Source organism: Pezoporus flaviventris, unplaced genomic scaffold (genome assembly GCF_033815535.1).
Source record: "Pezoporus flaviventris isolate CSIRO_AGI_PZ_B2104156 unplaced genomic scaffold, CSIRO_AGI_Pfla_v1 ptg000007l, whole genome shotgun sequence".
NCBI lineage: Eukaryota > Metazoa > Chordata > Aves > Psittaciformes > Psittacidae > Pezoporus > Pezoporus flaviventris.
In genome coordinates, this window is record NW_026892555.1 from 91,664,329 (window position 1) to 91,692,269 (window position 27,941).

The following is a 27,941-nucleotide window of genomic DNA, read 5'->3' on the forward strand; positions in this document are numbered from 1 at the left end:
AAAGGATGACAGGCATCCTGCAAGAGGAAATTTTCTGGCAGTCTTGCCAAACACTGAAATTGTGTTAAGACGGGAGCACAATTTGGACATAATCAAATTGTGCAGAGATCACCGAGGGTGTAATTTGGTCTGCAGAATTTTTGTAAGTGGTGATGATGGAAAAGGTGAAAAGAGCCTGTGTCAGCCGATGAACAAGTGAGACCGTGGCAGGCTCAAAAATGAATTCTGTTCTTAAAAAAAAAACCAAAAAAACAACAAAGCCAAAGAAAGGAAAAGAGATTTGAAATTTTCAATGGAGCCCAACCCCAACATCCCGTTATTTATTTGTTAATCTTTAAATTCACTTGACAGCAAGTACCAAAGTGAAAGTAATGCTGAATACCATGACAAATCTGCTCAAATGCTTATTTTCCAAGCCTTTAGGTGAAAACATCTACAATCACAGTTTAAAACTAGCCAAAAAGGCTGTTTACTCTGAATGTAAAGAGGAAATATTGCAAAGCTGAAAGAGGCATTTCTGTTTCTGTAAATGCATATTAAAAATCCACTTACAGACAGGGGTCCTTGGCACACTTACTATCTTCTCCTAAAGCTTAGGAGACAGACAGACATTACCCACTGTCAACAAATTCAATTTCACATCACTGATGGAGTGAAAAGCTCCCCAGACAAATGTTAGCATAAAACCTCCTTCCAGTACTTAATTGCAACCTTCAAAAACAAGAGAGATGAAGTTACCAGTATATTTGAACCATCATAGCGAATGAAGAGGCCACTTTGTTGCTCAAAATTAAAGGCTGGTTGGTAGTCCAGCCTATGTGTCTGCATCAGGGAGGAAGGAAGGGCATGTGGTTCTGGGTTCATAGGGGCGCAGCTGAGACAACAGCACTTCCCTGAGGACTGCTGTGTTTTCATCTGCGCAAGTGGAAAGGGAAGAAAAGAGACATGGCCTCAGCCCAGCAAAGTGGTTGGCCTGCTGGCTGCTGCACATATTTGGCTTCTGGCAAATAATGCATGGCACTGAGCTGAAGGAGCAGGCTTAGCTGTGCTTAAGCATTTCTACCACATCTGTTGCAATTTTTACACGATGCCTGGGGTACCACCTACATGGCCAGGGAAAGAGGTTTCACCAGTAGGATGGAGACAGATAAATCCAGCCCCACTTCACCCTACTACTGGGAACCTCTGTATTGGCATGGCCCACTGGGGAATACAGACAGAAACCACTGTGCAGCAGGAAACAGGAAACACTTTAAAATCTGTGCAGCAATGACAAAACCAGCTAATTCCAGACAGCACTGCTGCCTGCCCCAGCCAGCCTGGCCAGCCAGTGCAGCAGCCAAGGGGTGGGCAGACTCGGGCATCAAAGCAGGCTGCTGCTGCTGCTGCTGCTGCATCCCACACCACAGTCTCACAATCAGCTGCCTTAGAGGCTCCTGCCTCTATGTGCAGAGACATGTCAGTTTCGGAAAAAGCAACAGAAGTCCAGCTAACTCCAACAAAAGCCACTTTAGCTTCTGTGAGTGAACAGCTGAGGGCAGGAGCAGACCAGCACAAGGGAGGAAGGGGCGCCACAGCTGTCTGTGGACCACAGCTACCTCCATGAAAGCACTGACATTGTTCCTTCTGTTTAAAGAGCACACATAATATGAATAAATTATTTTAACCACCCTAAACGCAAGGTGAATACAGAATAGCTCACAGAATAGCAAAATTACATTTCTATTTACTAAACGAGCAAGACTTCCAACTTCTGTCTTGAACCAAAGCATTCCCTCTTGTGCATTTGATTTCCCCAACTAGCTCATGTTTTGCCACAAGCTTAACCTAGCTGGCACGTTTGCAAATTGCCATGACACCTTTCTACGACAAGGTATATCTTGTGAAAATGCACGATCTGCTTGAATGATTCTAAAGTCTCATTTGTCATGTCTGCAGATTAACTAACCGCCTTCAACAAACAAGGAAACTTTGGCACTTCTTCCACTTACAAAACACTAGCCCTGTCACTAATTTCTTTATCACAAGTTTTGAAAAATGGAATTTAAAGTTTCACATCCTAAAAATGTGCTTTATGATATCTTCCGAGGAAACTGGATTTATTCTCATAAACAGAACACAAGCAATAATTACATCTTTCATTGCCCATTTTACAGCCTTATCTCGCATTCTAAGCTACAGGAGAAGAAAACAATTTCCTACAGGAATTAGTTTTCCTTTTAGATGAGGATCCTTGAAAACTGGTATCACTATTCCAAACACCAATCCCTATTCTTAAAATCCTAATGCAAATGACAGCCAGCAGTAATCAAAATCATTAAAGAGATCCCTCTTGGTTTTCCAGCACATGACCTTGTTTCCATAATCAGAGTTCCAGTACCCCATTTAGGGCTGCAGAGAAGTTTCTTGACAACCTGCAAAAGCACCTCCCTCAGATTTTATATTCCTGCTGCTGGAGAAGAACTTATAGCAAACAAAGGCATACTGTAGAGTGTCATTCTGTACTCTGCAAATAACTAGAGTCAACACAGAATTACAGAATAGTTTGGGTTGGAAGGGATCTTAAAGATCATCTAGTTCCAACCCCCCCTGCAATGGGCAGGGACACCGTCCACCCAACCATAAACATTCATGCAATATATCCTTCGATACAATGGCCGTAACACACCCTCTCGCCTTTCTCTGAAATCGTTCTAGCTGGGAGGAGGGAATAAGAGTAAAGAAAGCAGAAAAACAGTTAAAATGAAAAATAACTTGCAACACAAACATGTAAGCAAAATTTATCAGGTGAAAAGGAGATATAAAAAGGTTAGAAGTAAGGAGACCTGCAAACATACCACCACCCCCAAACAACCTACTACTTTAATCGGGGATACTTAAGAAACAGGGTTTCAGACACACACTGAAAATGGCAGGATTGTTTTCATGATAACAAATATCTTGAATAGCGAGGTAGCGACAGCCAAGGTATTATTATACATAAAATCTCCACAAGTCATTTGAATTTTTATTTATTTAAATTTTATTTTGCTTTTATTATTTGGAGAAGCATTAAAGTTAATTGTCTCTGTGCCACCACCAGCACATCTTGGAGCCAGCAGAAGCTTTAATACAGAAAAGACTCCTGTTAATGGGTTCATCTCTCACATTTAAAATTAACTTGCTTTTCTCACTATCAATCAAAGAGGCATCATTATTCCAGCTACAAAATCATTAACAATACTACCGTACTCACCATCTGAAATACCACTGACAATCATTTTCATACACGTTTAGTTTTAGCTTGGCAAATGCTGGCAAAGCAACTTTTGTAGCATGTTTATGCAACTTCAGCCACTTCAAATCCATAAAAACTTCTTAAAAGACATCAGTTGCAAGAGGCTAGTATTTTACCTTCCTCTATAGCCAAAAATAAGTACTTTCAACTGAAACAAATTACATACTGCAAGTCTATAAATAAATAAATTTCAGGGATGACAGTTGTAAAACCAGAACAAAGAAACTCTCAGCACTACAGATGGTGGCACTAAGATCAAATCCTGCTACCTAGCTGTTTGTGGTCCCCTGAACTCTCAGAAGTATGTGAAACCAAACCACATTTCCAAAATGAACAGGAAGCTCAGAGACTTTGAACCCTGTTCAGACCCCTCCTTCCACTCCTGGAAACAGTTAAAATTTGCCAGGTACTAGAAGGCGACTTCCAACAGCTGAAGAAGCAATACCCTTTAACGTTCACTAGGGACAGCAGCACAAACCCTATACTTCGCAAGGCAAAGCACCCTAACCAGAATCCAAATCAGAGGAGCCCAGCTTTACGTAGGCACTGAACACATTTAACTTCAAGTTATTTCAGCTACATTCCCCCCCCAAATGCCTTCCTCAACAGTTATGAGTGCTGAATATTAATAAAGATACCACTCACATAAAACTATATTTAACTGCATGCTCCTTTTAGGAGTAATGTGCAAGAAATACTGCTTCTGCCCTGCATGTTGTAACAAAGGACAAACTTCTTATTAAAAAGTATGAAATCACCTATCTTAGGCTCACCCTTAAAATACTACATTTCCCTAAATTCAGAATAGCACAGTAATTTCTCAGAACAACCTGCTTTTTCCTCTGTACACAGAGACCTGTGGATTTGCAAATATATGGCTACAGTGTTTTTTTTTTAAGATTTAATGAACAAATTATATGTTCAAATTGATTTTCTTAATGTCACTGTACAATATCAATTCTCCTCCCTTTTGCAAATCTTTTATTCTCTGCATAATGAAACATTCTTCCAAGTATCAGTGGATTAAAAAAAAAAAAAACAGCTTTTTGGACCAGGATGTTGAAATAGAGCAGCAGACAGGACATTTGAAAAATCATTCAAGCAAACAGAAAGAGTAACACAGCGTATCATTCACACTGGAAAACAAAACCAACAAAAAAAAAAACCACCACCAAACCCCCAAAGAACTGCTCACCTGCTTCTGCAAAGGAGAAAAAGCACTGAACACCACAGTTCTCAATGGGAGAGGCAAGCTCTGAAGATGCAACCTGTGTCACTACCACAGGAAGCTGGTGGCATAGTCTGTGTCTGGTACCTGCATCAACACAGCATTCCCAGCCAACTCACTTTTTATCTAAGCTTTGGAGAAACTAGACACCATACAAACCTCAGTCATCCTGTAACCTGGCACACCATCAAAGCCTCCTAACAGACAATTACTGTGCTTCACGCCTTTAGACTTTTTTTCCTTTGACTAAACAAACCCCCCACAATGGAATAAGAAACTTTTCCAAGAGCAATTGTGTTTGACAGAAGATCAATGATGCAGAGGTGTTGGAAGGAAAAAAGCCAGCACTGTTTTGTGAACATCTCCAAGCTTATTAATGGCTTGCTCTTAAAGATAGATAGATGCCCCTTCCCATCAGATCAGTATTTGATATTATTACTGAACTCAGAAGTCTAAGGTCTTCTTTAATCACATTAAGGAGTTCGCAATTGCTTACGCAATGCAGTAACTTCATCATGCTGCCTGTAGTCATCCAGCCATTCTCCTAAGTTTTTGTCTTGTCAGCAATAACACTCAGTGAAAATGCAGTGAAATTTGACTCACCATGTCAAGCTACATATAAATATGAATAACCTACCAAGTAAGTACCCAGCTGCTGCTTTAATGCATTAGCACATGTATAGTTATGCATATGCCTAAAAGGAACTACCATAAACCTCCATAAAGAAACAAATAAGCTCTTGTGAGTCAAGAGAAAACCATAAGCCTGCCCAGAAATCTGAATCCTGCCAGTCATCACTTTCAAGGCTCAAGCCAGCATGACAAAGCCTCTTCAGGAAAGGGTCCTGTGTCAGGGAGTGAATCTTAAAAGAGACACACTTTATATTCACCTCTCAGAACACCATGGCTTTTTAAAGCAAGCTGTAAGGGAAAGCAACAGATAATAATTGGCCAAAGGTTTAAATAAATAAAATTAAACTCTTTGCAACCCCCTGCCATCAGGCTTGTCTGTATCTCCTTTTAAAACCTCTAAACAACTGCTCTGTGAACTGCTGAACTAGGGGAATCCAATGTTCCAGCATTTGTGTCCTCTCAATCCTTTAAGTCTTTTTATGTAAGCCCTGTGCTACTTCACTTCTGGACAACAGACAGTGTGGAATGATACCACTCCAGAGATACAGATCCTGGTTAGACAGTTACTTGCATCCAAATGACATCAAGTAGATAAATTCCATCCGACTGCCCTTCCCCAAGACAACTGAATCCAATCACATTTAAATGGATACCTTCTCTGTCAAATTACTCAGCACATCAGGGAGCAGTCTGAGCAGAAGTGCCTCCTTTTCTACTGAGTGACATCCTGTCCCTTGTCCTTCTGCCTGACAACTACCCTCCACCCCAATCCCGATCCCAACTGGTTCACCAGAAACTGAAACATATGGATTGTTGAACCTGGGCATTTTACATACTTTAGAAACAAGTTCTTCTGTGCAGATCAAAAGGGCACAGTGCATGCCTGATGGTGCACTGGTCTCCTTCCACCCTACAACAGAACCAATACATTGAAAGAACAGAGTCCCTCCAGCAGTTATCGCAGAAGCAGCTCACCGTTCACTGCCTTGAGGCTCCCACTAATGCTGTCACCATGTTGCCGCTTCTGTGCGTTCTTGAACTCCTTCAGAGATAAATAAAGGACCTTCCGCACCACCCTCTCTTCTGACCAGGGAATCCCATCGCTGTCATCCTAGAGAAGACGGAAATGGAAGAGATATTAGTTGCGTGCATTTGAAACTAAACCAAAACAAACAAAACCCTAAAGCATAGGGCTACACAGATTATTTTTAATTAAAAAAAAAAAAGCTGTAACAGAGAACAGAAATATAACTATTACCATCACGACAGAGCATTAGTCCCTCTAATAGTTTACCTTGCAAACAGCAGTAGCCCTGTACCAGGTGTTAAGGCAGAAGGCGAAACTTATTTGTTAAAATCCTCATAAGGAACTGCTTACAGAGAAGTTTATCCCAGCCAGGAAGGGCTCTCTCCAATAATTTGGGGGAGGACCCAACTAAATTGAATGTTGTATAAATTTAAGAGGTTAAGTTTTGAGAGCCAGTTTCTCTTGTTGCCATTTCAGCCTTGATTTCTGCCTCTTGGCTTAGGAATTTATTTTTTCTTCCCCCTTCTGGTTTAGTGATCTGTATTTATTGAAGATGTTACAATGAAGTTGTACACTGATAGCACTGAAGTTATTCTGAATTTAACTAAGGGTAAAGCCAAGTGGAATTTGGCCCATAGGGTATATGTTTTCTACTTTATTATTAGGAGACAAATGCTACATTGTCAAAAGGAATAGTAGTACGTGTCATACTTAGTACTTGCTTTAGTTAAAAGATTAATTCCCTGGAAAAGTATTTCCCCAAAGCCTTTAGTATTCAAATAAATTAAGTCAGCAAATTGATATAAAGACATAAGTGAGATCAGGTAAGTCATATTTTCATACTCCCTATACTTGTCTTGGGGTCTTTAAAAAAAAAAATCATCATAATTTGAGCATTTTTGCCCTTGAATTCCTCAAGGGCTACATCATGCCAAGCAAAAAGATTAACATTTCTAGGCAGGCCTTATTTAGGTAATGTACCACAGCATACTGCCATGCAGCACTGGAAACCCCAAAAGCCCCATCAGCGATTCTCACCAGGAGGCAGAAGAGTTTATACCATCCCATGTGTCAAAGAAGTGACCAACACAATCAACTCGGGGTGGGGGGGGAAGACCACAGTTTAGGGTGACCGTTTTCTTTGCTCCTCTAGTGACCTAACTGGCATTCAGTTGCTGAACTGTGATCAAAAACATCATATTCCCTCCACTCCTCCAACCCCACCCCCTCCCACAAAAAAAAAATTCAATCTCATATGGCAAATTACTTGGGAAGAAGAAGAATAATAATAAAAAAAAAAAGGAGGCAAAAGGAGACAACACAATGAGCGCAGTGAAAGCAGCCAGTGTGTTGGCAGCAGGATGTACATTTCACATGAGGGACAAACTACTATCCTTTGAAGAAGGCTGAGCTATGCCCAGGGAGCTTTAGAGTAGAGGCAGCTCTGGGCCAAGAAAGAAGTTTTGTAACTCAACACCCACAGCAACCAGAAAGGGAAAAAAAAAAACAAACCCAAACCATCTCCAGGCAAGCAGTTTAAAAGGACTCGTACATCCAGCTATTTTGTCAACAGAGGTTTACGCAAGCAACTCCGGCTTGCCGTTTTGCTGCCAACTTAACTTCAGCTCTAACCAGAAGTGACACTAAACACGAGAGGGCTGCAGCCTGCATAATTTTAACAAAGCTTGCCCAAAGATGCCCCATTTACATTCCCACCACCAAGGGCCTGGCGGGACATCACACATTTCTGCTTTCACAGAAACTACTTATTAAATCCCCAAGGGAACCATTCTCAGATAGAAACAGCCATAAGCACCTCCAGCAGCCATCACATTATGGACACAGGCCTGCATACACAGCTTGCTCCCTTCACCAGCATTTGTACAGATTTCCCTAATATAAGGGGCAGCAAATGTGAGGAAGAAGATGAAGAGCCCCCTGACCAGGCACACCACCCCAGGCTCTGAGCCTAGACAAGCTACACAGAAACCCTAACAAGAAGTAACAACAACATTATCCCATATTCTTATAAATTCCTTAAGCCAGGCACGCACAAGACATGTGTCAGGATCGAGCCCAGTTAATGTAAGGTGTACTCAGAGACATGCCACTTTCCTTAGGCCCTGTCGGCCTCAGGCTGCTCTCCTGTGAAACACCGGGCCTGTCCTGAAGCCATAGACAAATCGTTCCTCCACCAGACCCATTGGTTCCTGACCCCACTGGCTCTTTTATCGCCACTAAAAATACAGCAAAAACATAGAGAACACAAATAAACTAATCCCACTTAAACCCACGTTGTCAGGACAGCTCACAGCAAGCAGCACATGGCAGCGTTCACTATGTCAGCACTGAGGGGGTGAAGCCTGCTGACAGAACTGATCTTTACATTGGCATGCGCTGACCAAACAGCCGACTGCAGCAGGTAAGGGAGCACTGTCAGGTACAACTGATGCCATGCCCTGGGACACACCAGTTATGGTCTCTCTTGCAGGAGAGAAGGACAGTACCATGACATGGGCCTATGGTCTAGGCCACCCTCTCAAAGTATTTCTGTGAACAGCCTGAAGTCATCTCCCTCTCCCCAGACAACATGCTGTAAATGCAAACATACGGAGTGCAACCCAGCCCCCAGTTTTCCGAGGGACACAAGCACCCAAATGTGTTCCTGCTGTCAGCTCAAGGCTCCAGCCCTGCTGCAGGAGACACTCCCTCCCGCTTTCCCCAGTGCGGCCATAATGCTACCAGCAAAGAGATGCGTCCCAGGAGGCAGGAACAAAGACCTTCCTCAGCACCCCCTGCAGCAACACAGCAACATTTCACACCACACTCACTTCACAGAGCTGTAAAACTCAAGATGAACCATATTGGCTTCATCCCTCCCTGTAACAGCAGCACTGTCAACAGAAACACACGTGGGGGAGTGTCTCCACGCCAAAGATCTCACCAGCCCGTTGTGCTGAGGCTGCATCCACTGCTCCGCCTACACTGCTCTGTTGCCAGCTTTCCCTGCACCCATCACTCTGCTTGGAAAAAGGTCCTCAAGCTCCCCAACACTGTGTTATCCAAGGTCAGCAAAATCAGGGGCTAAGCTGCTACCAAAACTTGCTCCATGCAGGAGGAATAAAAAGGTTTCACAATCACTGACGGCATCTTCTCCTGAGCCTGTGGCATAAAAGCAGCCGCAAGCCAGAGAGCAGCTGACTTGGAGCCCAGCTGAGCTGCTGCTCTGCTGGTGATGCAGCTCCAGCTCCCGACACATTTAACCATAATTACATGGGTCAGATCATCTCTGCCTCGGCACTCCAGTGGAGGGAGAGCCACCATGTGCCCCGCTCTGCACTTGTACCACCAACAACTGCAAGAGTTACCTCACTTCAGCAAAACAACATACACACACCCGGAACTCCTCAGAAATGTCCTCAAGTGAAACCTTGAGGAATTTAATCTAAGTAACCTCTCAAAAAGAAACAAACAAAAAAAAACCAAGCCCCTCAAAGGGTCTGACTTGATCGCTGCCTTTAAATATGTCCACAGGGAGTAGGAATTTGGTAATAGATGGCTCCGGGGCTGGCAGAGAGGGGTGTAATATCATCCAACAGCTGGAACTCGAATTCAAAAAAATGTAAGAAAGAATTAAAGAACAATTTCTGCAACTCTGCAAGTAATTAGCCATTGAAGCGACTTACGGGGAACTAACGGATTGTCCATTATTGACTTAGACTCAAAAGAGGACTGAGTAACGTCTTAAACTGTAGGTTCAGCACCACAAGCCCACAGCTCTCCCTGTGCAGGTCAGCCGAGATGGCGTCTGCCTCTCAATCTGATAGTAAGATTAGCTTACGAACTCACTGAAAAAATAACAGACGTGAGCAACCAGGGAAGCCCTGGGGCAGAATTAAGAAACAGAAGTGCATCATTTCCTGTAAACTGCTAAAACCCCCAAAAAATCATGCCACCTTCTTTGTTACAGTGTTTCAGGGAACCACACATTGTACATTTATAGCTGAACTTCAGCAACCAGGGCAGCCAAGCAACACGTCAACAAGTTCACTCCAAGGGGATGGGGAAGAGGAGCACAACCTCCATTCATCTACGCAGTATGCTCCTGCACAGGACGCTACCTTGCAGATAGCAGAGCAGCTCTCTTTCACACTACCTGGCTGACAGCTTGCTTTCAGCTCTAAGTTGTAGAGGTGATGCTTGCAGAAAAGTACAACAGGATACTGCCACATACTGCTAACTTGGGAAGAAATATATACATACACATGCAGTGTATGTGTGTGGCTTTGCTATGTGCATATTAAAGGTATATAATGCACTTAACATACCATGACATATATATTAATGTGGGTGTATACAAACTAAAATATATACATATTAATGTATAATGCACGCATAAATATAAGCACATATATAGGTATGTAGACATAGTATACATCAATTTATAATGTATATTTGCAATGAGATAAAAATGTGCACCACCTATACCTTTCACCATTCATCTACAGCTTAGGCACTTGCTCAGTGCAGTTCAGCTGCCTAGCCTGTATATATGGCCTGCACACAGACTTCTCATTAAAAAATAACACAAACCCCAAAAAGCAAAGCCGAGAGAAGTGAAAGGCAGGCTTCACGCCACCTCCCGTGTAGGTGAGACGTCAGCCTGAAGTAGCAGGCACTGCTGCATGCTGCTTTGCTCCATGAGAAACAGCAGAAGCATGCACGTACAAATGACTCCAGCTTCTCTGTTTGTTCATTCATCGCCAGATACGGCATTCTTTAGCCTGGCTCAGCCTTGCCTTAAGCAAACAGGAGTCACAGTTCACAGTGACTGGAACAAGGGAGAACGCACACAGTGCTCCACGCTATTTGTTTTACTTTTATGTAAATACTTTAACAGCAGTGATGGTTTTATTTGAAAAGTCAGGACTTTGTAAGGTACAAAGATATTTATAAGCATGTGTGTTATGACTCAGTGTGGCTGGCGTGTTTCCAGCTCTTTCTCTGGGTCTTTCCCAAGCACGCATCTCCTGACCCCATTCTTCATGCCAGGTTGCAGAAAGCAAAACAACAAAACACAAACCCCCTCTTTTTATTTTTTCCAGCACTGCAGCCAACGCTCGCTTAAAATCACTGTGGCACCCAATGCCCTAAATGAATATGCTTTCATGGTTCAACAGCCCCCAGAGAGTCTTTCCCGCAGATGTAAGAAGGTCATTTTGAAGCAATGGGAAAAATAAACCACAAGCTTCTACCCTTTCCTCAAGGATATTTTTGAAGGAGAACTATTTCAAAGGGTGTTTTTTTCTGTGTTTAGTTAGCAACAAAACAAAAATCTGTCTTTTGCATGAAAAACAGACAACCCGTTTTCAGAGATCATACAAATTACTTTGCAGCTGAAGGACCAAGACAGAAATGTTTGTTTACTAGATGCAAGACCTGCAACAGATTTTTGCCTTTTGGCTGTATATTATCAATGAAAAACAGTTATACCTGGTTTTCCTCCAAAAGCCAGACCTAAGAAATTGGTAGAAAACCTAGACGCCTCCCAAGGCTGAAAGAGATCTTCTGTGCAGTCTTGGGTGAGTTAGCACTGCTAACTGCAATTAGTACACTTATTCATTTACAAAGCCCACTTCCTCAGTATACATATGGCACGGTGTGAACCTCAAGAGAAAGTGCAAAGCACTGTATTAACACACGCACTTCCCCTGTTGCATTGGCAGAGGTCTCCATTGTATCGCAAAGTCCCATCAACTTTCTCACCACTCCGAGCACATAGTACTCGCAGAGGAAAACCCATCAGTGCAAGTGGGCCATTCCACGACCAGATGGCAGAAATTCTTCTCAGCAAAAGCTTGAATTTCCAGGGTAATGATTTGAAACCAGACTCTGAAGATATATAAATAAAGATTTTTTGGGTCCTTCTGGCAGCTGTCATGCTGCTTGAACTTCTTACAGCCAAGCACAGCATTCTGCAAACTGGATATACCCATATATACCCACAGTAATATCCTTGCAGTCTTTTGCTTACTATCAAGGTCCCTCCACTCCCTTCTCCTCTCAGAATAAAGTTCACACTTATTTAATATTTAACCTTTTAATCAAGCTTAAGTATCTAGAGAGGATATAGCAGTTTCTCATTTAAAACAAACTACTTATATTCAGTGAGAAAAAATAAAACCTCATGAATGGCTTGAGTTGATGAAGATTGATACAGCTTGGAGACTTTATAGTACAGTGACTCATGCCTTCTGGAAAATGTAATCTGTTCTGTCTGTTTAGGAAAATAGGTCATGTTTTTAAAATGTGCTAACTAACACGAAGAAAGGGGAAATTTTCTTTATTAATGGTTCTGTTATAGCATTTAAGTGTATCTGGTAATTATAGCAACTTTTTCCCTCATGCTTCCAGAAAACTTCCCCAAAGAACTCACATTACATTATAGCTGCTGCCTAGCAGAACCAATGTTTAACACAGCAAAGAAACGATGGAGGAAAATACAAATCTCTCTTCTTCCTGCTTTAGCAGTTCTCTTACAGCTTTCATCCCCTGCAATTTCCCATTGGCTTACACTTACTTGCAGTCTCCTGCTGCACAGGGGATTGCCTTTCCTCCCTTCAGATACAATTCTAAGAGCAGCATGGGAGAGAAACGTTCCGGTTTTTGGGTCACTGAAGGCCTTGGGCACTTTTGAGCCCAGTGAGTTTCAACCTGCTCTTGCAATAATACATTAGGGTAAGAGAGTTACTGTCAAAATTTCCATACACAAATCGCTACTGTCTTCATACAGGCTCCCAGAACTGAGGACTAAAGAATAGTTCTTATCGTAGGCCTAATAATGAACACATTAAATGAACACCTAATATAAAGTGGGTTCATGTGCTAATAGTTTCTTTTACATAAACTCAGAGGACTCAGCAGTGTTTCTGCATCTCTAGAAAAACACTACTCAATCTGAAACTAGTGAAACCTTACAAGACATCAACTGTTTCCCGTGTTGGTCTTTACAAAATAAACAAATTCAGAGGAAAGAGAGATCTAAAGTTTCCAATTTATCAACTTACAGCAGGACTTCAACTTGAACCACCTCTCAGAGGTAGCAGTGAGGACACAGGCCAGGCATCTAATAAACCATTTTGCAAGCAGAGCATGAGAGTTTCAGGCTCTGATGGGAGCTGGCAGCACAGAGAAGCAAGCCACAAGAAGAGCGGCAGAGTGCTGGAATAAAGAGGTGTGAAGGTGCAAGATAATTACTCAAACTAGCAGAGCAGTTTTCATAGCCGGCTTACGTAAATTCACCTGCCACCACATGGGATGCACCTGCCCTGTCTGTGATGCCAGCACTAGCCCTTATGTGGCCATTTAACCAGCTTGCGAGGGGAAAAGAGCTGAAGTCTCCCCAAGACAAGAAAAACGATCATTTTCAGCCAGATCAGCTCCCTTATTACTGACCACATGGCCATATGGGAGGTACTGCTGGGGCCGAGAGAAAGGCAGGATTACCCCTTTCAGCAGCAGCCCATGCTTGGAGGGAAGTAAACCCATCATGACACCAAACCATGATGCAAGAAAGGGAGGGCAGCACACACAGCATTCAGGACGTTAAAACCACTCTGCTGTAATGCAACTATTGTAAACCCCAAAGATCTCACTGCATTCAGATGAACCATACTCCATTTCTCCACAATGAATTATTTACACTTCAGGAGAGTGAAAGGGAAATACCAGGAGTGGGGGGTGGCGATGGTGGTGTATATCTGTTAGAGGGACGGGGCTTTCAGTGTTTCAGGTAGGTCACAGCCTGACAAGGTACAGTTTCCTGTTTGACCATTACCTGTAGACTATTTATGCAAAATCAAAAGCTCTGAGTCGACAGATTCCTTACTCGGTGCTCTCTTCAAAAAAAAGGGAACATCTCCTAAAACGCAACTTGAATTACCTTTGAAAGGTATGAATTGCTGCATACAGATACATGCCTCCCAGGCAGAAACCAAATTAATTTAAGCATCATTTCCCATGCAGGTAAACAGGCCTAAATCCTTCTTAAAAGAAAAACAAACAGACCTGATGGGGGACATTCAACACTGCACACCTTAACTTCTCTGAAACACCATGAAATAATGTATACTTATCTTCGATTACAGACTACTACAAAACTGCAGCTGAAATTGGATTAGAAACTTCTGCTGAAAAACAATTTATTGCATAACACAACTCTGACAGCCAGGGTTTCTGACCACCAACTGAGCCTTTATAAAAGGCTGCTGGGCAGCTGCCAAACCATCTCTTTGAGTCTTGGCATGTCGGACATCTGAGACAGTAGTCAAGGCAGCCACATGTCCTGTGCCATCCACAGCCCTGCACTTTTACAGTTAAACAGTACTGTCAAAGAGTCAAAGAACAGAGTAGTACGAGACATTAAACACACAAAGGTAAAATATCTCCTGCAGCTGTGGATCTGACAACTCTGATCATGCTGCAGAAGACCCAAGAGCCACAACAGGAATTTTTCAAGATCTGGTATTAATCTGAACATAAAAGTAGCTTATTAAGAAGAGGGGAAAAGAGAAGTGAGAAATGGTAGTGAGCTCCAAAAAACCTCTGCACTCCTAGATGAAAATTGCTGCCATTTATAAATTTCACATTCCAAATATTCTTTACTCTGTCTCCAGTTCCAATTAAAACTCTCCACCAAGTACACTTCAGACACATAAAACCCAGTATAGACAAAGAGTATTCAGCAGCTCAAGATAATTAAATTCAAATATATTCTTTCTAATTAATTTCATTTCGATTCAGTTCATGTTCTTATAAGGTGTACAAGCTCCAGTATGCAACCATATGAATACAGTCTAATAAAAAGCATTTTCTGCAGTTTAAATGCCTGCTAGTAAGACCTACAGATGTAAAGTTTAATATGGCTAATCCAATCCTGCTGCACATTACAATTATCTTAAGACCTTTTTCCACCCTCAAACAGAAAGCCTGATCCTTTACTTAAAAAATACTAACCACCTTTGCATGCCAAAATAATATCAAGGTAGTAGGGAACAGAGAAAGACACAACTGGTATGTTACAAATTTGCCTTCAATATTTCGACAGGAATTGAAAGTGATCTAATTTTTTGGCATCTCATAGTGTCTCAAAGGTCAGTGGTACCAATATTTTAGAGAAGCTGGAGTACTGTTGATGTGCTCAGCATCTATCCTCACAAGTACAACAGGAGGTCAGAACTTACATAATTTTTTTCGTGCCTGGATAATGAAGCCTTGCCAGTAAGAGGAAAATATCTGCTCATCTATCTCCTTTCTAGGAGTACAGTAGTGATCTGAAAAACAATGAAACACCCCACACCCCCAAAATACCCCCACCAAACAAAAACCACAACCCATCTGGTCCATCTTTAAACCCAGGAAGGCCAGTGACAGAGCCAAACATGCTAAACCTGTTGCTGGGAAATCTCAGGATATTGGGGCCTGAATCAGTTTTACCGAACCAGATGGGGAACGAAATCAGCTGTATTGACATAATCTCCTGGGATGGACAAACTGGTAACTGCACTAAGAGCATGACATGTTGATTTTGCTTGATGTACTACATAAAAATGCGATTTTTATCAGACAATTTTTGTCCTTGTTTACATCCCCAAGGGGCAGAATATCTTTTAAAGCTGAGGGGGCAGCTTACATTGAAGCTGGAAGAAGTAAACTAAACCTAAAACTCTTCACTCGTAAGTCAACTGAAGATAGCATACAAAGAGACTAAAGCTACTCTGAATGTATTTTCAGGTCAGTTTAGTTTACATCAGCAAATTTTCTGCAAGAAGATAAGCTATATAATCAGTGAAAACCTATGCTCTAAAGCTTTTTCTATGCTTTTACCAAGCTCACCCTTCGGTATTAAATGTGCTTGACTTCCAAAACACTACCCAGCAAACAACTGATGGTATTTTAGCAGCATAGGGAAGCAAATAAACTGGCATTTGTTCCGTGAGGCAACCGCTCAGGAACAGATCAGATTAATGCATCCAGTAACTTCCCAGAAGACCCACAAAACACTGTTCCAACTAACCGGTGCCAGAGGAAGGCAAAGGCCATTACATGAAGCTGAAGTTGCAGCAGATGGTTCAGGGTACCAAAGAATTTCAGACAGAACTAGGCTGAAGCTGCTCTGCCACACACAAGCCTCAGTTCTTGATATAATTTAAAATATGAGGTAGGAGGAAGAGCTAAAGTCTACTTGCAACCCTAACATCTGGCCTGATTTGTGAAGCCACGCTACACCTCTCTTGAATGTTTAAACTAAGAAGATAAGTGGCAGCCAGGAGTTTCTCTGGGGGAGAAGCAGGGTTTTCTAATAGCACAGAATGATTTTTCACACACAGGTGTGCTTCACAACAACCGGATGGATCTGTGTTAAACTGATAGGCAGAAACCAGAACCGTAAGTTTCAGCCTTCCCGTGGTCTTTTCCTTGTCTATCTTTGTTTTTAAACAACAAGTCTACATGAGAACTCTCAAAACAACGGGACAATGACTTTTCCTTCTGTGTTGTGCATTCTTGGCAGGCAGCCTGGGTGGGTGCCGTGCAGCAGAGCTCTGGGGCAGGGGTGATGCACAGGCAGGGTGCCAGGTGCCCAAGCTGGCACGGCTCCTGCAGCTAGGGACCTGCAGAGAACAAGCCCCTCCCCTCCACCACTGTTTGGGTTAGCCTTCAATTCCCTCCTCCTCCGCTCCCTGATCAATGGCAACATTCAAACTTTACTGAAGATATCAGAAGCACATCAAAGACAACCATTAAGCTTTTAAGTGCACTAATTGACATTTTAGCACTTACAAATCCATCTACGTGTTCTATCACTCAATTTAAGAGACTTGCTTCCCCGCCTGGTAAGAGTTCCCCATGTTTTTAGCGGGCAGAGGGGGATTTTCAAAGCTTTTTTTTTTTCTCAGGCAGGATTTTAGAGAATTCAAATTACAAATATAATGCACTTCAAAAAGTAACACGTTTCACAAATTTAAGAGCTCTTCCATAAAAGCTGTAAATGGCATCACAGCTATAACTCACAGGCTTCTAAGCTCCAATGAATTCTGCAGCTGTTACGGTACACTGAAGCCAAATCATTGTTACCTTCACACCACCACAACTGAAAACGCCAGCTATGATATTACAAACTGCATGGTGCTACAGGAAAAAGGGGGAAAAAATGAGAAGAAAGTATAAGAAAGAAAGACAAGAAAGGAAAAGAACCCCTGGGTGGTACTGCGGCTCCTTCTTTCTTCCTTCACGAAGCTAGCATGAAACAGACACAAAAAACATGACTGACTGCTTTCGGTTTTCCTACAGTGACTATCCCACAACAGGATCTAGGGAAGCATTTCAGCATGACTGACTCCCCCATAGAAGCTGTAAACTCAGATGATACCACATTCCTCTCCCTTGGCATGGAGACTTAAGAGTAGAGGAACCGCTACCCGGAGGCCAAGCCCAGCCCCTGAATTGCAGAAGAGCATCTCAATGACAGCAGGTCTGGACCCTTCTATTACTGTCACATACCAACATGTTCACCTTCTGTTCTGTTAAAGAAATCCTCATTCAGTCCCAATATTTAAAGCAACAAGAAAGATCAAATTAAGTTCTCAGGGTTTTAAGTCGTTCAGTTCATTGCTAGATCTATTTTAGGGTCTGAGGCTGCCAGCCACCCCCACAGAATCTGCGTGCTAAACAAGGCTTTTGACAGGCTTGTTTATACCTTCTGCAGCAATCAAAGGCAAAACATTACAAATCAAAGAACCAGGAGATAAATATAGTACTGTGCATAATACAAACCTCAAAAAGCTAGCCAGCAGCAAACCTGCTGCTCACCAAGCCCCACAGAGCAATATAAGATAACGCAGGAGAACAGAAATGGGTAGCTGAAGTAATAACAGGCTTGTACTGTATGCAGGCAAACATCCGCAGGCAGGACCTCTGAGGCATACATCCACCAAAAGAAGAGGATGCAGAATCACAAGACAAGGAGCAGATTATTCATCTTCTCCAAAAGTACCACGGGGTAAAGGTCTTAATTTAAGAATCCCAGTTTAAAGATTGGGGGGGGACTTCAGATTTTTACTGGTATCAGAAAAACACCCAAGAAAACAAGTGGGCATGGGCAACATACAGTATTTCTGTGGCTAGGATTTAAATAGAAACACAAAGACTGCAATTTTGGACCTAGGCAGCTACGCTACACACGGCAGTTATACTACACAAGTCACTAACTAGTAACTTCCAGTCCACACCATTCCCTAGAGGGGACAAAATAGTATTTTCTGTTAAATTCTTCACTATGTTGAACACGTGGTAAGGGCAGTGTCAGTTTTACTCAGTGACACACACTGTGAACTGTATTGCCCATATTTTTAGCAAACCCACCGCATCAGGGAAACATCCAAGATGTATGTTAAAATTACACCCAGAAGTAATTCAGTGGTACACCTTTGCTACTGTGCTCCTTTAAACCTTCCACCTCTTAAACTGCAAGTTCAGTGTCAGATTATAAACATCATAAAAGCTCATAAAACCCAATCATAAAACTGCCAGCTCATTTCAAGATTATTTGCTCTTAGCCTTGCAAAAACACCATGAACACTATGAGAATTGCATCATCCCTCTGCAAATCCCAACCACTCTTCATCTGCACAAAGGTAAAGTCACTGCAATCACCCTGTTTGTGTCATGATTTCACAGCATCTCCATGGGCCCTTCCATCTCACACAGAAGTGTCTACCTCCAGCCTTGACAGAGGCAGCTCCCCAGAGGACAGGCAGAAGCACAAACTGGTAGATACCTCCCCACACATCATTAGTGTCAGGTGCTGGCTGTTTGCATTAGCCTGTGTCACTGGGGCTGGGCTTCCTGCACAACCAGCCACATCACTTCACCCCTCTCTTGGGGAAAGAATACGAGCTGGATGGAAGCCGTCTGTCAGCTTCTCTGTGGAAAAGGACCATTTTAAGCGAAACTAAATTGTTACGGGTGTTTAGGCAGCACAGAACTTAATCGACAGCAGGGTTATGCCAAAACTGTCCAGGAACTGGTTAAATCATATCTAACGTAATGACAAGCAAAGCCACAGTGAAGTAATGGCTTTGAAGGCAGACAGGGATCCAGCTTGTGATTTGTAGGACAGGCCATACCCACCCACCTACAATAAACTCAATCCGGTCCTCACACTTCAAGTACCTACCGAACCACTGTTCTGCAGCTTTGCAGAAAGTTCACTTGCAGAAGTTGAAACAGAATAACCAGAAAAGGGGAAGAAAAATAGCAAGAAAGAGACAAACCCAAAGATAGAACTGGAGAGCAGCAATACGTTTTCAGGCATAAATCAGTTCTTGCAGTCTCTTGGCAAATGAGGTGGCAGCAGAGAATCATCCAGGCAAGTTTAGGAGCTGTGTTTCTGCTTATTTTAATTTGCAGTGTATTGATTTCACTGGTTTGTGAGCTCACATACTGGAGCTGGAGGCTGAAGGCAATGCTGGACCGGGCAAGGCTGATACACCCACCTGAAGAGAGCATCTCTGCTGCCAGCCTCCGCTCCCAGCAAATCAAGCCAACCAGAGGCACCACTCTGGTGATGCTGCAAGCAGGCATATCATTAATCATTCATCATCACAATCCACTGAAATTCCTTATCAAATCTCCCTGACAGATACAAGGAGGAGGAACAGACCAGTGATGATTACACTCCCTGTCGTGGGCAGGCACAAACTTGGTAGCTTGATTTTGCTACTGGAGCTGTCTTAGATGCACCAGGCACGTGATTACATCCAGTCACGTTACAGGAATGCAACGGCCTCTGAGAGTGGCAGCCCCACCAGGACACAGGGACAAAGCTACGTATGCCTTGGGAGAGAAGACAGTGCTGAATCCTAATTAAATAAAAAGGAACAAATGGTGGGACCTGTTTAAATGCCTTTGCATTGCTAGGTGACCTACTCCTCCCCACAACTCCTGCATCCTAGCCATTGCAAGTTGCTGCATACAGATGTAGCAGCAATGGTACGTCTTAATCAGTCAATGTTTTCACAACACATATTTCAAATATTAAGCACTTATTGAAGACTTAGAAGTTACTGTGTAAATATTTGTATTATATTATACTGCTAACGCTTCCTCGCCAACTGTGGAATTTTAAATCTATCTCGTCTGATAAAGCTTTATTTACATATCACACTGCTCTCGATACTCAACAAAGTGAACTGACTAAATTTACACCAACTCCATTCAAGGAGTACATGTCAGGAAAGAGCAATTCAGTGATTTTTTTGGTCTCTGGTATGTGACTAAACTAAACCACAGGCAATCAGTCACATGGCTTGGTTTGGGTTAACGCTGTTTTCACCATGGTCACAAGGAAAGCATTAGAGAAATGCACCTTGCTCTAAACATACTCCACAGCCAGCATGGTCTATACTAAGACTCCCAACACAGAGTCCGAGGGTAAGTCTCTGCTGAAGATTTCGGAAGCCAATGGTGCCCACAGACCTTACATCCACAGTGCTGATGCAGTCTGCTTCAGCCCTCTGAAGCCACCCAGGATGACAGGATGCCCCTAGGCAGTGCAACAGCCCCAGGGGTACCAGAGCTATTGCCAGAGGGAACAGGCAGGATTTCATCCACACAAGCAGAGTTTGTCACTGGTTTATTTGGGTCAGATTATCACCTCCCACTATTTTACCAGAGGAAGGCTGTGAGAAGCTGCTAATGCTCAGACAAGCAGCTAATGCTTGGGAAAACATGATCAAGACACAACCAGCAGCAACTGCAAACACCATTATTAGTCCCAGACAAAGTACCTTACTTGGAAAAAGAAACAGCCACCGAAACACGGAAATTGCTCACTATTTCTGAAAAAGACAACAGATTTAAACAGGCTGGTTTTCCATACATGCACTAGAAAATACTCACTGTGCAAAACCCTTTATCCTGCCCTCCCATCCTCTCCCCAAAAACCCTTAAAAGCAATGTGACTCTGTATTGACTGCAACAGTTGATAGCAAGTTGATAATCACATCAGCTTTGAAAACTCTGTGCGTCTAAAGCATCCACTGTATTGAAGAAAACCCTGTAGAGCGATAATCTGTTTACTCACTGAATCCAACCCGCAGATGTATTCTTTATTTTACATACTGAATGAATATTTACTCTCTGATGAATTTAGTTAGACTTGCACAATCATATGTTGAAAGGGGAAAAAAATGGAGCTGAAGTCGCATGCTACCTTTCGACAGCTCTGCGAGCTGGAAATACGCCATCAATTGTCTGTTCAGTACGTGACATGAAAGAAGAAGAGCTTGCTTAATAGAAATTCACTTAATTTCACCGTATTTACTTCAGGTTTAAGAAAATGGCCACGAAGAAGACGAATTAAATATTTCTTCTTTTTATGAATAACCTCCTGTCTTATTTTGTAATGAGCTTTTAGCCCCATACCAAATTTATTACAATTTAAAATGCTATGGGAATTGGAAGAACAAAGTAGAAATGGAAATATTTGCAGAATTTTTGTTCATTTCAAAATCTGAACTAATATACTAAGAAAAAAAAGTACATCCAAACATTCTATATGAGTTACTACCAAGCTATGCATTCATTAAATAGATGTCCATTTCTGTTCTGGAGAAATATATCCCTGCTTCCACAGAAAGTCAGACATGCATAAATGAAGAGCAGAAATGAATGATTTCTGTCAGCTGGCTTATTTATGAAAACCAAAATTCAGTATGTGGCACTTTTGTACAAGTCTTTCCCTACCTTTTGCTGTGCACAGGGAAGGACAGACAGATGTACACATGAAGAAATATATGACACGCATTGCCTGTGAGCTGCAGCATTTCAAGCTTCAGGCAGCTGAGCTCCAGCTCGCTATTGCTCACAGCCCTGTGACAGTGGGCCAATTTACTAGCCCCAGCCTACTACAGATAAATAAACAAGCAGCACATTGTTCACAGACATCCGTCTTATTTTTCTTTCTCCTTACCACTCAAGAAATGCTACTAATACAACAATTACTTAACCATATAAATCTGAGGTTAATAAAAAGACCATGCTTTGAGTGATAATATCTACTTTGCCATCACAGAACTAACTCTTTATTCCCTATAAATAAATGTTATTATCTGGGAATTGAACTCTGAGTGCTGAACTGGTAGCTCGCTTTCTTAGATACTTCAATACATTAAGTGCTTTGCATCAACTGCCCATTCACTAAGGAAGGTTACCAAAGAGATGCTATAATCTCATTTAGTTCTCCCAGTGTTTACCTTTTACAGACAGTCTTGGATAGAAACAAGGAAAAAATGTGCAAGAATAACGCTGGGACATTCAGATGTGGAAAGGGAAGAGAAAATATTTACCTCCTACATTAGGGATCCTTGTGCTCCAAGCCACTTCATCAAAAAGTTATGGTGCCAAAAGTATGAAGAGGTAGAAAGTGATTACAGATCGGAAACATTTTGAAATGTAGATTAAAAAAAAAAAAAAAAAAACAACAACAACAAAAAAAGCCAAAATCCTGTGAAGTAACTTAATTGTTAAACAATCCATTGTGATTTTACACCAAATCTCACTGGGTAAAAACTCAGAACCAAGACCAAAACTACATACGTAAGATCAAGGCAATGAAAAGGAGGACAAAAAGGCATAAATAACAAAGTTTCAGACCAGATATTCCATTGCTCCTCTTTTCTCTACTTCTGCCCTGTAACTCTTGCCAGGGATGGCAATCAAGGAAGACCTCCACAAAGCACAATCCTTTCTGTAATAATAAAACTCGTCATTCCTGTTGCAGAATGGGTTTCTGACCTGAAAACTGCTGGCACGTGGAAAATGGAGAGGGGAAAGAAAAAGCTCAAAATTCACCTCCAGAAGGACTGAAAACAAAAGGGCAATAAGAGAAAAAACAATGAAAAACAAGGTTACTGGTGCAAAAAGAACAGATTCTGCCTCAGCCAGGTAAGAAACATGAAATACCAACTAAAGAAAAAAGAAATAGGGCTAAAAATTGTTGTGGTGAGAGAAGGCTGCCTGGAGCTTTCAGTTTAAGCGAAACACCAACCTAGGGAACAAGTTTTACCTTTGGACAATAACCAGCCTTTAGTGCGCAGTACGCTCTAAGTGGAGCTCTTCTGAGCATGGAAGAGCAGGAGAGCAATGCTGGGGGAAAGGCTAGCACAGCACTGGGAGACCAGAGGTATATACCGGAGTGTGCAGAACTAAGTCTAACAAATGAAGCATTCAAGATACTGAAACATCTGATATTATGATGTTGCATACAGTAAGCCACTGCTGAATGCCATGTCCAATTTCACCCCCAAATTAATTGCTTTTATGTTGACTTATCGGAAGCTAACGCATGCTTGCCTACCTCTGCTAAAATCATCCCTTTGCTTTGCACACGTACATAACTAGCAGTGAAGGACACAGCAACACCTATGATGCAGATGGCACCACAATCCGGTTCTGTAATAAATCTCATTTTAATTTAGAAAACAGTTTAAGATCCCAGACACATTAATTAACTAGGACTAGGCAATGCTTAAGGAGAGGGGCATGTCCATTGCAGCCACAGGCGTCAGCATCTGCCTCACATGATCCTGCACACTGGGGCATTGAGAATGGGCCAAAGCTCATGAGATAATCAGCAGCCACCCAGGCAGTGGGCTGAGTTTATGACGGTGGCTGGCACAGCCAGAAATAGTTGATATGAGTGCTCATGCTCACACTGTAGAGTCGCCACAGCCAGGGAAGGACAGACATCAAAACCAACATCCAGAAAAGGTAGCTCCCAAATTTTTCCCAGGATTGGAGTTGAAGGGTAGTGGGACTGTAGCTGGAGCAGTGTCCTGGACCACGATGGGGAGACATCAAGTACAGAGGGATATGGGGAAGAAGAAGACTCATGTGGTTGTAGAAAAGGTTTCCACCGTTTTCACCCATAGCACATATTAAACACTCCACATGGATTCATTTCCTCAACTGCATGCTACGATAATTCACTACTCACTTGAAAGAGAAGAAAGGAATAAAAGCTTATTTCTGCTTAAGGTGAAACTCCAGTTTCTAAGCCACTTCATGAGCAGGTTGGCAATATTTCACTTCTTGGGAACAGACCTGCTCATCCCCTTATGCCTTCACACAAATTCCAAGCAATCCACAAGGTCCAAGGGCCACTGTGTACAAAAGGCCACTGAACCTGAGCATGAGAAACCCATCCCACTGACAAACCACAGCACTGCTCCACTCCTGAGGCCAGTTGCATAGGGTGTGGAAGAAGCAAGAGGCAAAGCATACATCCCACCAGAACCCTGCTACTGGTAAGGAAGGTGCACACAAACCTGCCCTACACACAGATGAGACCACCCACAGGGTGTTCCACAGGGGGAGCCAGCCCAGAAAGGAGATACGAAATGGCTTCACTTGCTTTTTACTTCATTGTCTCCCCTCTCCCTCTTATCTCTATTGCTACATATAGCTGAAAATAAAACCATTACGGAAGTTCAAAAGCAAAATCAATTAGTAAATGGAATGAGCATCTCTCTATTTTAGCCAAGCATCTTACTGGGCCCAGCTGCTGCATTTGAGCAATAAAAGCGAGGCTGTTTGTTTAATTACTCATTTATCAGAATCAGGCTTGAGTGCTGCTCTGGAAACATGGGCACTCTCTTGCCCACTGGTGGGGAACAGGCAGGGCAATGTTCCCAGAGTAGCTTCCCCGGCTGCTGCACCAAACCAGACACCAGTAAAAGATTTATCTTGCACACCGTGTTCATGGACATAAGTTTGACTTAATTAAAACAAGTTGCTCCGGGAACTGCTGAATTAATGAGACCTGACTGCATGTGGACGGACCTGTGTGCTCAGCTCCCCAGGCACGGTGCTCCCCACCGGCTGGCACGCAGCACTCAGTAGGCCAGTTGCTGGCCACTGCCCCTCTGGAGGGACCACCAGCTTCCCTCCCACTCCTCAGTTCAGTCATGCCACTTGCAGGAGTTATCTCTGAGAATGTTACCCCTCTTTCCAATTTCCTTGAGATCTGACAATGGATTATGAATCTTCTGGCGAAGGGCAGAAGGATGTCTACCATGTTACCATCCCTAGAGCTCTCTTCCCTTCACCTCATCCTTGTCTTTCTCCTCTTCACACCAGGTAGCAGAAGGATGGCCCATACCCTCATGCTGGCTGTCAGCTGCCCCGGCCTGCCACCAGATTCCTTCCTTTTTAACAGAGCACACTGCGTTTCTACTCATGTACTTCCAGCCTCCACCGACAACAGCATTCAAAGACAGCTGTGAAGCAACTTATGCTTTGCCATCATTTCCCCAGATTTCCTTGCAAAAGCTTGGCAGGAATCTCTCAGCATTACACCTTCAGGAAGGAGGAGGAGGAAACAGGGAGAGGCGCAAGGCACGTAATTGCTAGAAAGCTCACCAAAACCCTTGAAAGGATGTCAGATTATCTAGTCCATTCTCAGCACTATCTCACCCCTACAGCACAGATACTTGGTCCGGCACAAAACACTCCAATAGCACAATTGCAGACAGTACCTGCAACTGTCTACCCCTGCAAGTAGATATTTGCAAAATGAAGTCAGACACATTAAAATTAGAACAATGCAACCCACAAAATTCCAATAGATTTACCTCCTTTTTGGTGTATGCTTCTCTAAATGCAACTTGTGGCTGTCTCTTTTCCACTTTTGGCTTGTACAAACTGAAAATTAAATGGAAACACCAGAAGATCTGTAGGTAGAGTTCATAAACACTATACATACGGTGACTGGTGTCCATTTTGTCTTGTGACCACTATCACAGTCAAGTTTCTTCTCCTAAAGAACAACTGCTTTGTTTTCTGTTTGTTTGGCTTTTTTTCTTAAAGAAGTGCTAAAGTTGTTTTCACACTGCTACTCCTGCAGAGCTCAGAGAAGTTCATGGCAAACCTTTCTTTCACTGCATGTTGTAAATGTACCTAACTTGTAAGAAAATGCCTAACATCAATCTGGTCTAACCCGAGAACAGAGCTTTGCATCAGTGCAGAAGCTAAGGTGCTTAAGGGGCCAACAGCTGAGCTCTCTCCAGGCCCAGCTGTATGGAAACGTCTTCTAATACTCAATGCAAGCAACCAACAACTTGTTTCTCACACTTTCAGCTGACGAAACCTTTGAGACAGATCTTCATGTATGTCTGTCTAATTTTGTAAAGGTTTTTAACTAATTTAAGTAAAAGTGGCAGTAAGGATGTGACAGCACAGGCTTCAGCTACCAAGCCACCACCATCACTTATTCTGGGCAACCCTTCTGGTTAACATTCCAGCTCCTCACGCAAACTGGAACCTACGCTGCTGCGTCCTCAAGCATTCTATTTTCTTTCTTATCTTTACACGTCTGTTGCCAGGTTAAAGCCAGAGCAGGCAACGTCTATCGGTGCTGAAATCATACCTTTGTGTTCTTACACTGACACACATCATTACAAACTCAATCAAGTCAGGAAATGCAGGTACAAGAGCCCAACCTCTCACATAAACAGAACTGTAAATCAGCCCCTGTAATCAACCTTGCATTCAGAATTATAGAACAGTTAGGAAAACACTTCTTTACTTCCCATCTAGTCTGGCTTGAAGTCACAGTTCCACACAGAGTGGGGACTCTCCAGCCCCGGCATAAAGGCTGGAGCATGGAGGTGGCCTCTCACAGGCAGAAAACCAGACGGCTACGGAGCCACTTGGGATGGGCCGAGGTATGCAAAACAGGAGCTGGAGCAGCAGGAGCAGAGAGAAAAACGATGAAGGGAAAGGCACAGCCTGCAAATCTGATTAATGTTCCTGCTCCCATTAATAGCAATGCAAAGAGATTTCTGACTGTGGAAACAACATGGTTAGAAACAAAGGAACTTAAGAATCAATTTAGGGATTTTGCAGTGTGGTTTCGACCATCCTCTGCTACACCTTACTGCTTAACGATCTCCAGTACTGCTAGAATAACAGACAAAAACGAAGTCTGTAGGTAGATCGCAACAAATTCTGTATTGTTACACTTTAATTCACCTGCAAATCCTTACTCATGTTACAAAACTGAAAAACTCAGACACAATAACTACCACACACACACTAATCACCTTAACAGCTGAAAAGGGAGGAATGTTTTCCAGCCTCTTAAAATGAGAGGTCATATATATCCAAAAAGATGCACGGTATAAAATTTGACTCTTTTGAAGTCAAAGGCAGAAGACAGGGAGATCAGTTGAGGATTTCACCAAGAAGCAGATATAATACTCCCATGATGTCAGGGGAAGTGGATGCGATGGGTTATACTTAAGTATTTCAGCAGAAAGTCACGCTGAAGTTAAAGAACAATACTCCCCTGAATATACACTTGCTACTCAGTAGTAATAGAGCTGAGTTTAAAAAAGGAAAATAAAAAAAAACCAGTAGCCAAAGAAGAGGGTATCAAATGCATTTTTTCTGCTCAGGAACCAAACTGGACAGGAAACAGCCTGTTATGAACTCTGTACTCAGAAAAAGGCATCCAAGAAGCCAGCCAGCCCCCTCCTCAGACAGGCAGCACCAAGGGACCTGCACACCCTGTAAGTTCGTGTGCATCCAGGAAGACCCACTGACTGCACCTCACTGTATCTTAGCTACTCCTGGTGATAACCTATCATGCGGCTCTACGCATTCACATCCAAGAGCAGCATTTCCTTTAGGTCTGCATGGGAAGTGAGAGGGGCAGA

General features: G+C 42.7%; 1 protein-coding gene across 4 annotated transcripts in view; it reads right to left on the reverse strand.

Moving 5' to 3' along the window:
* The window catches only part of JARID2 (jumonji and AT-rich interaction domain containing 2), a 230,681-nt gene that overhangs the window by 129,777 nt on the left and 72,963 nt on the right, over window positions 1-27,941 (reverse strand). For 3 of the 4 annotated variants that reach the window (XM_061449518.1, XM_061449519.1, XM_061449517.1), the window contains one exon: window positions 6,114-6,249. In XM_061449518.1, coding sequence (XP_061305502.1) covers window positions 6,114-6,249 — 136 coding nt within the window. Of the gene's footprint in view, window positions 1-6,113; window positions 6,250-7,146; window positions 7,256-27,941 lie in introns of those variants that run through there. The other variant, XM_061449516.1, reaches the window with a different exon arrangement.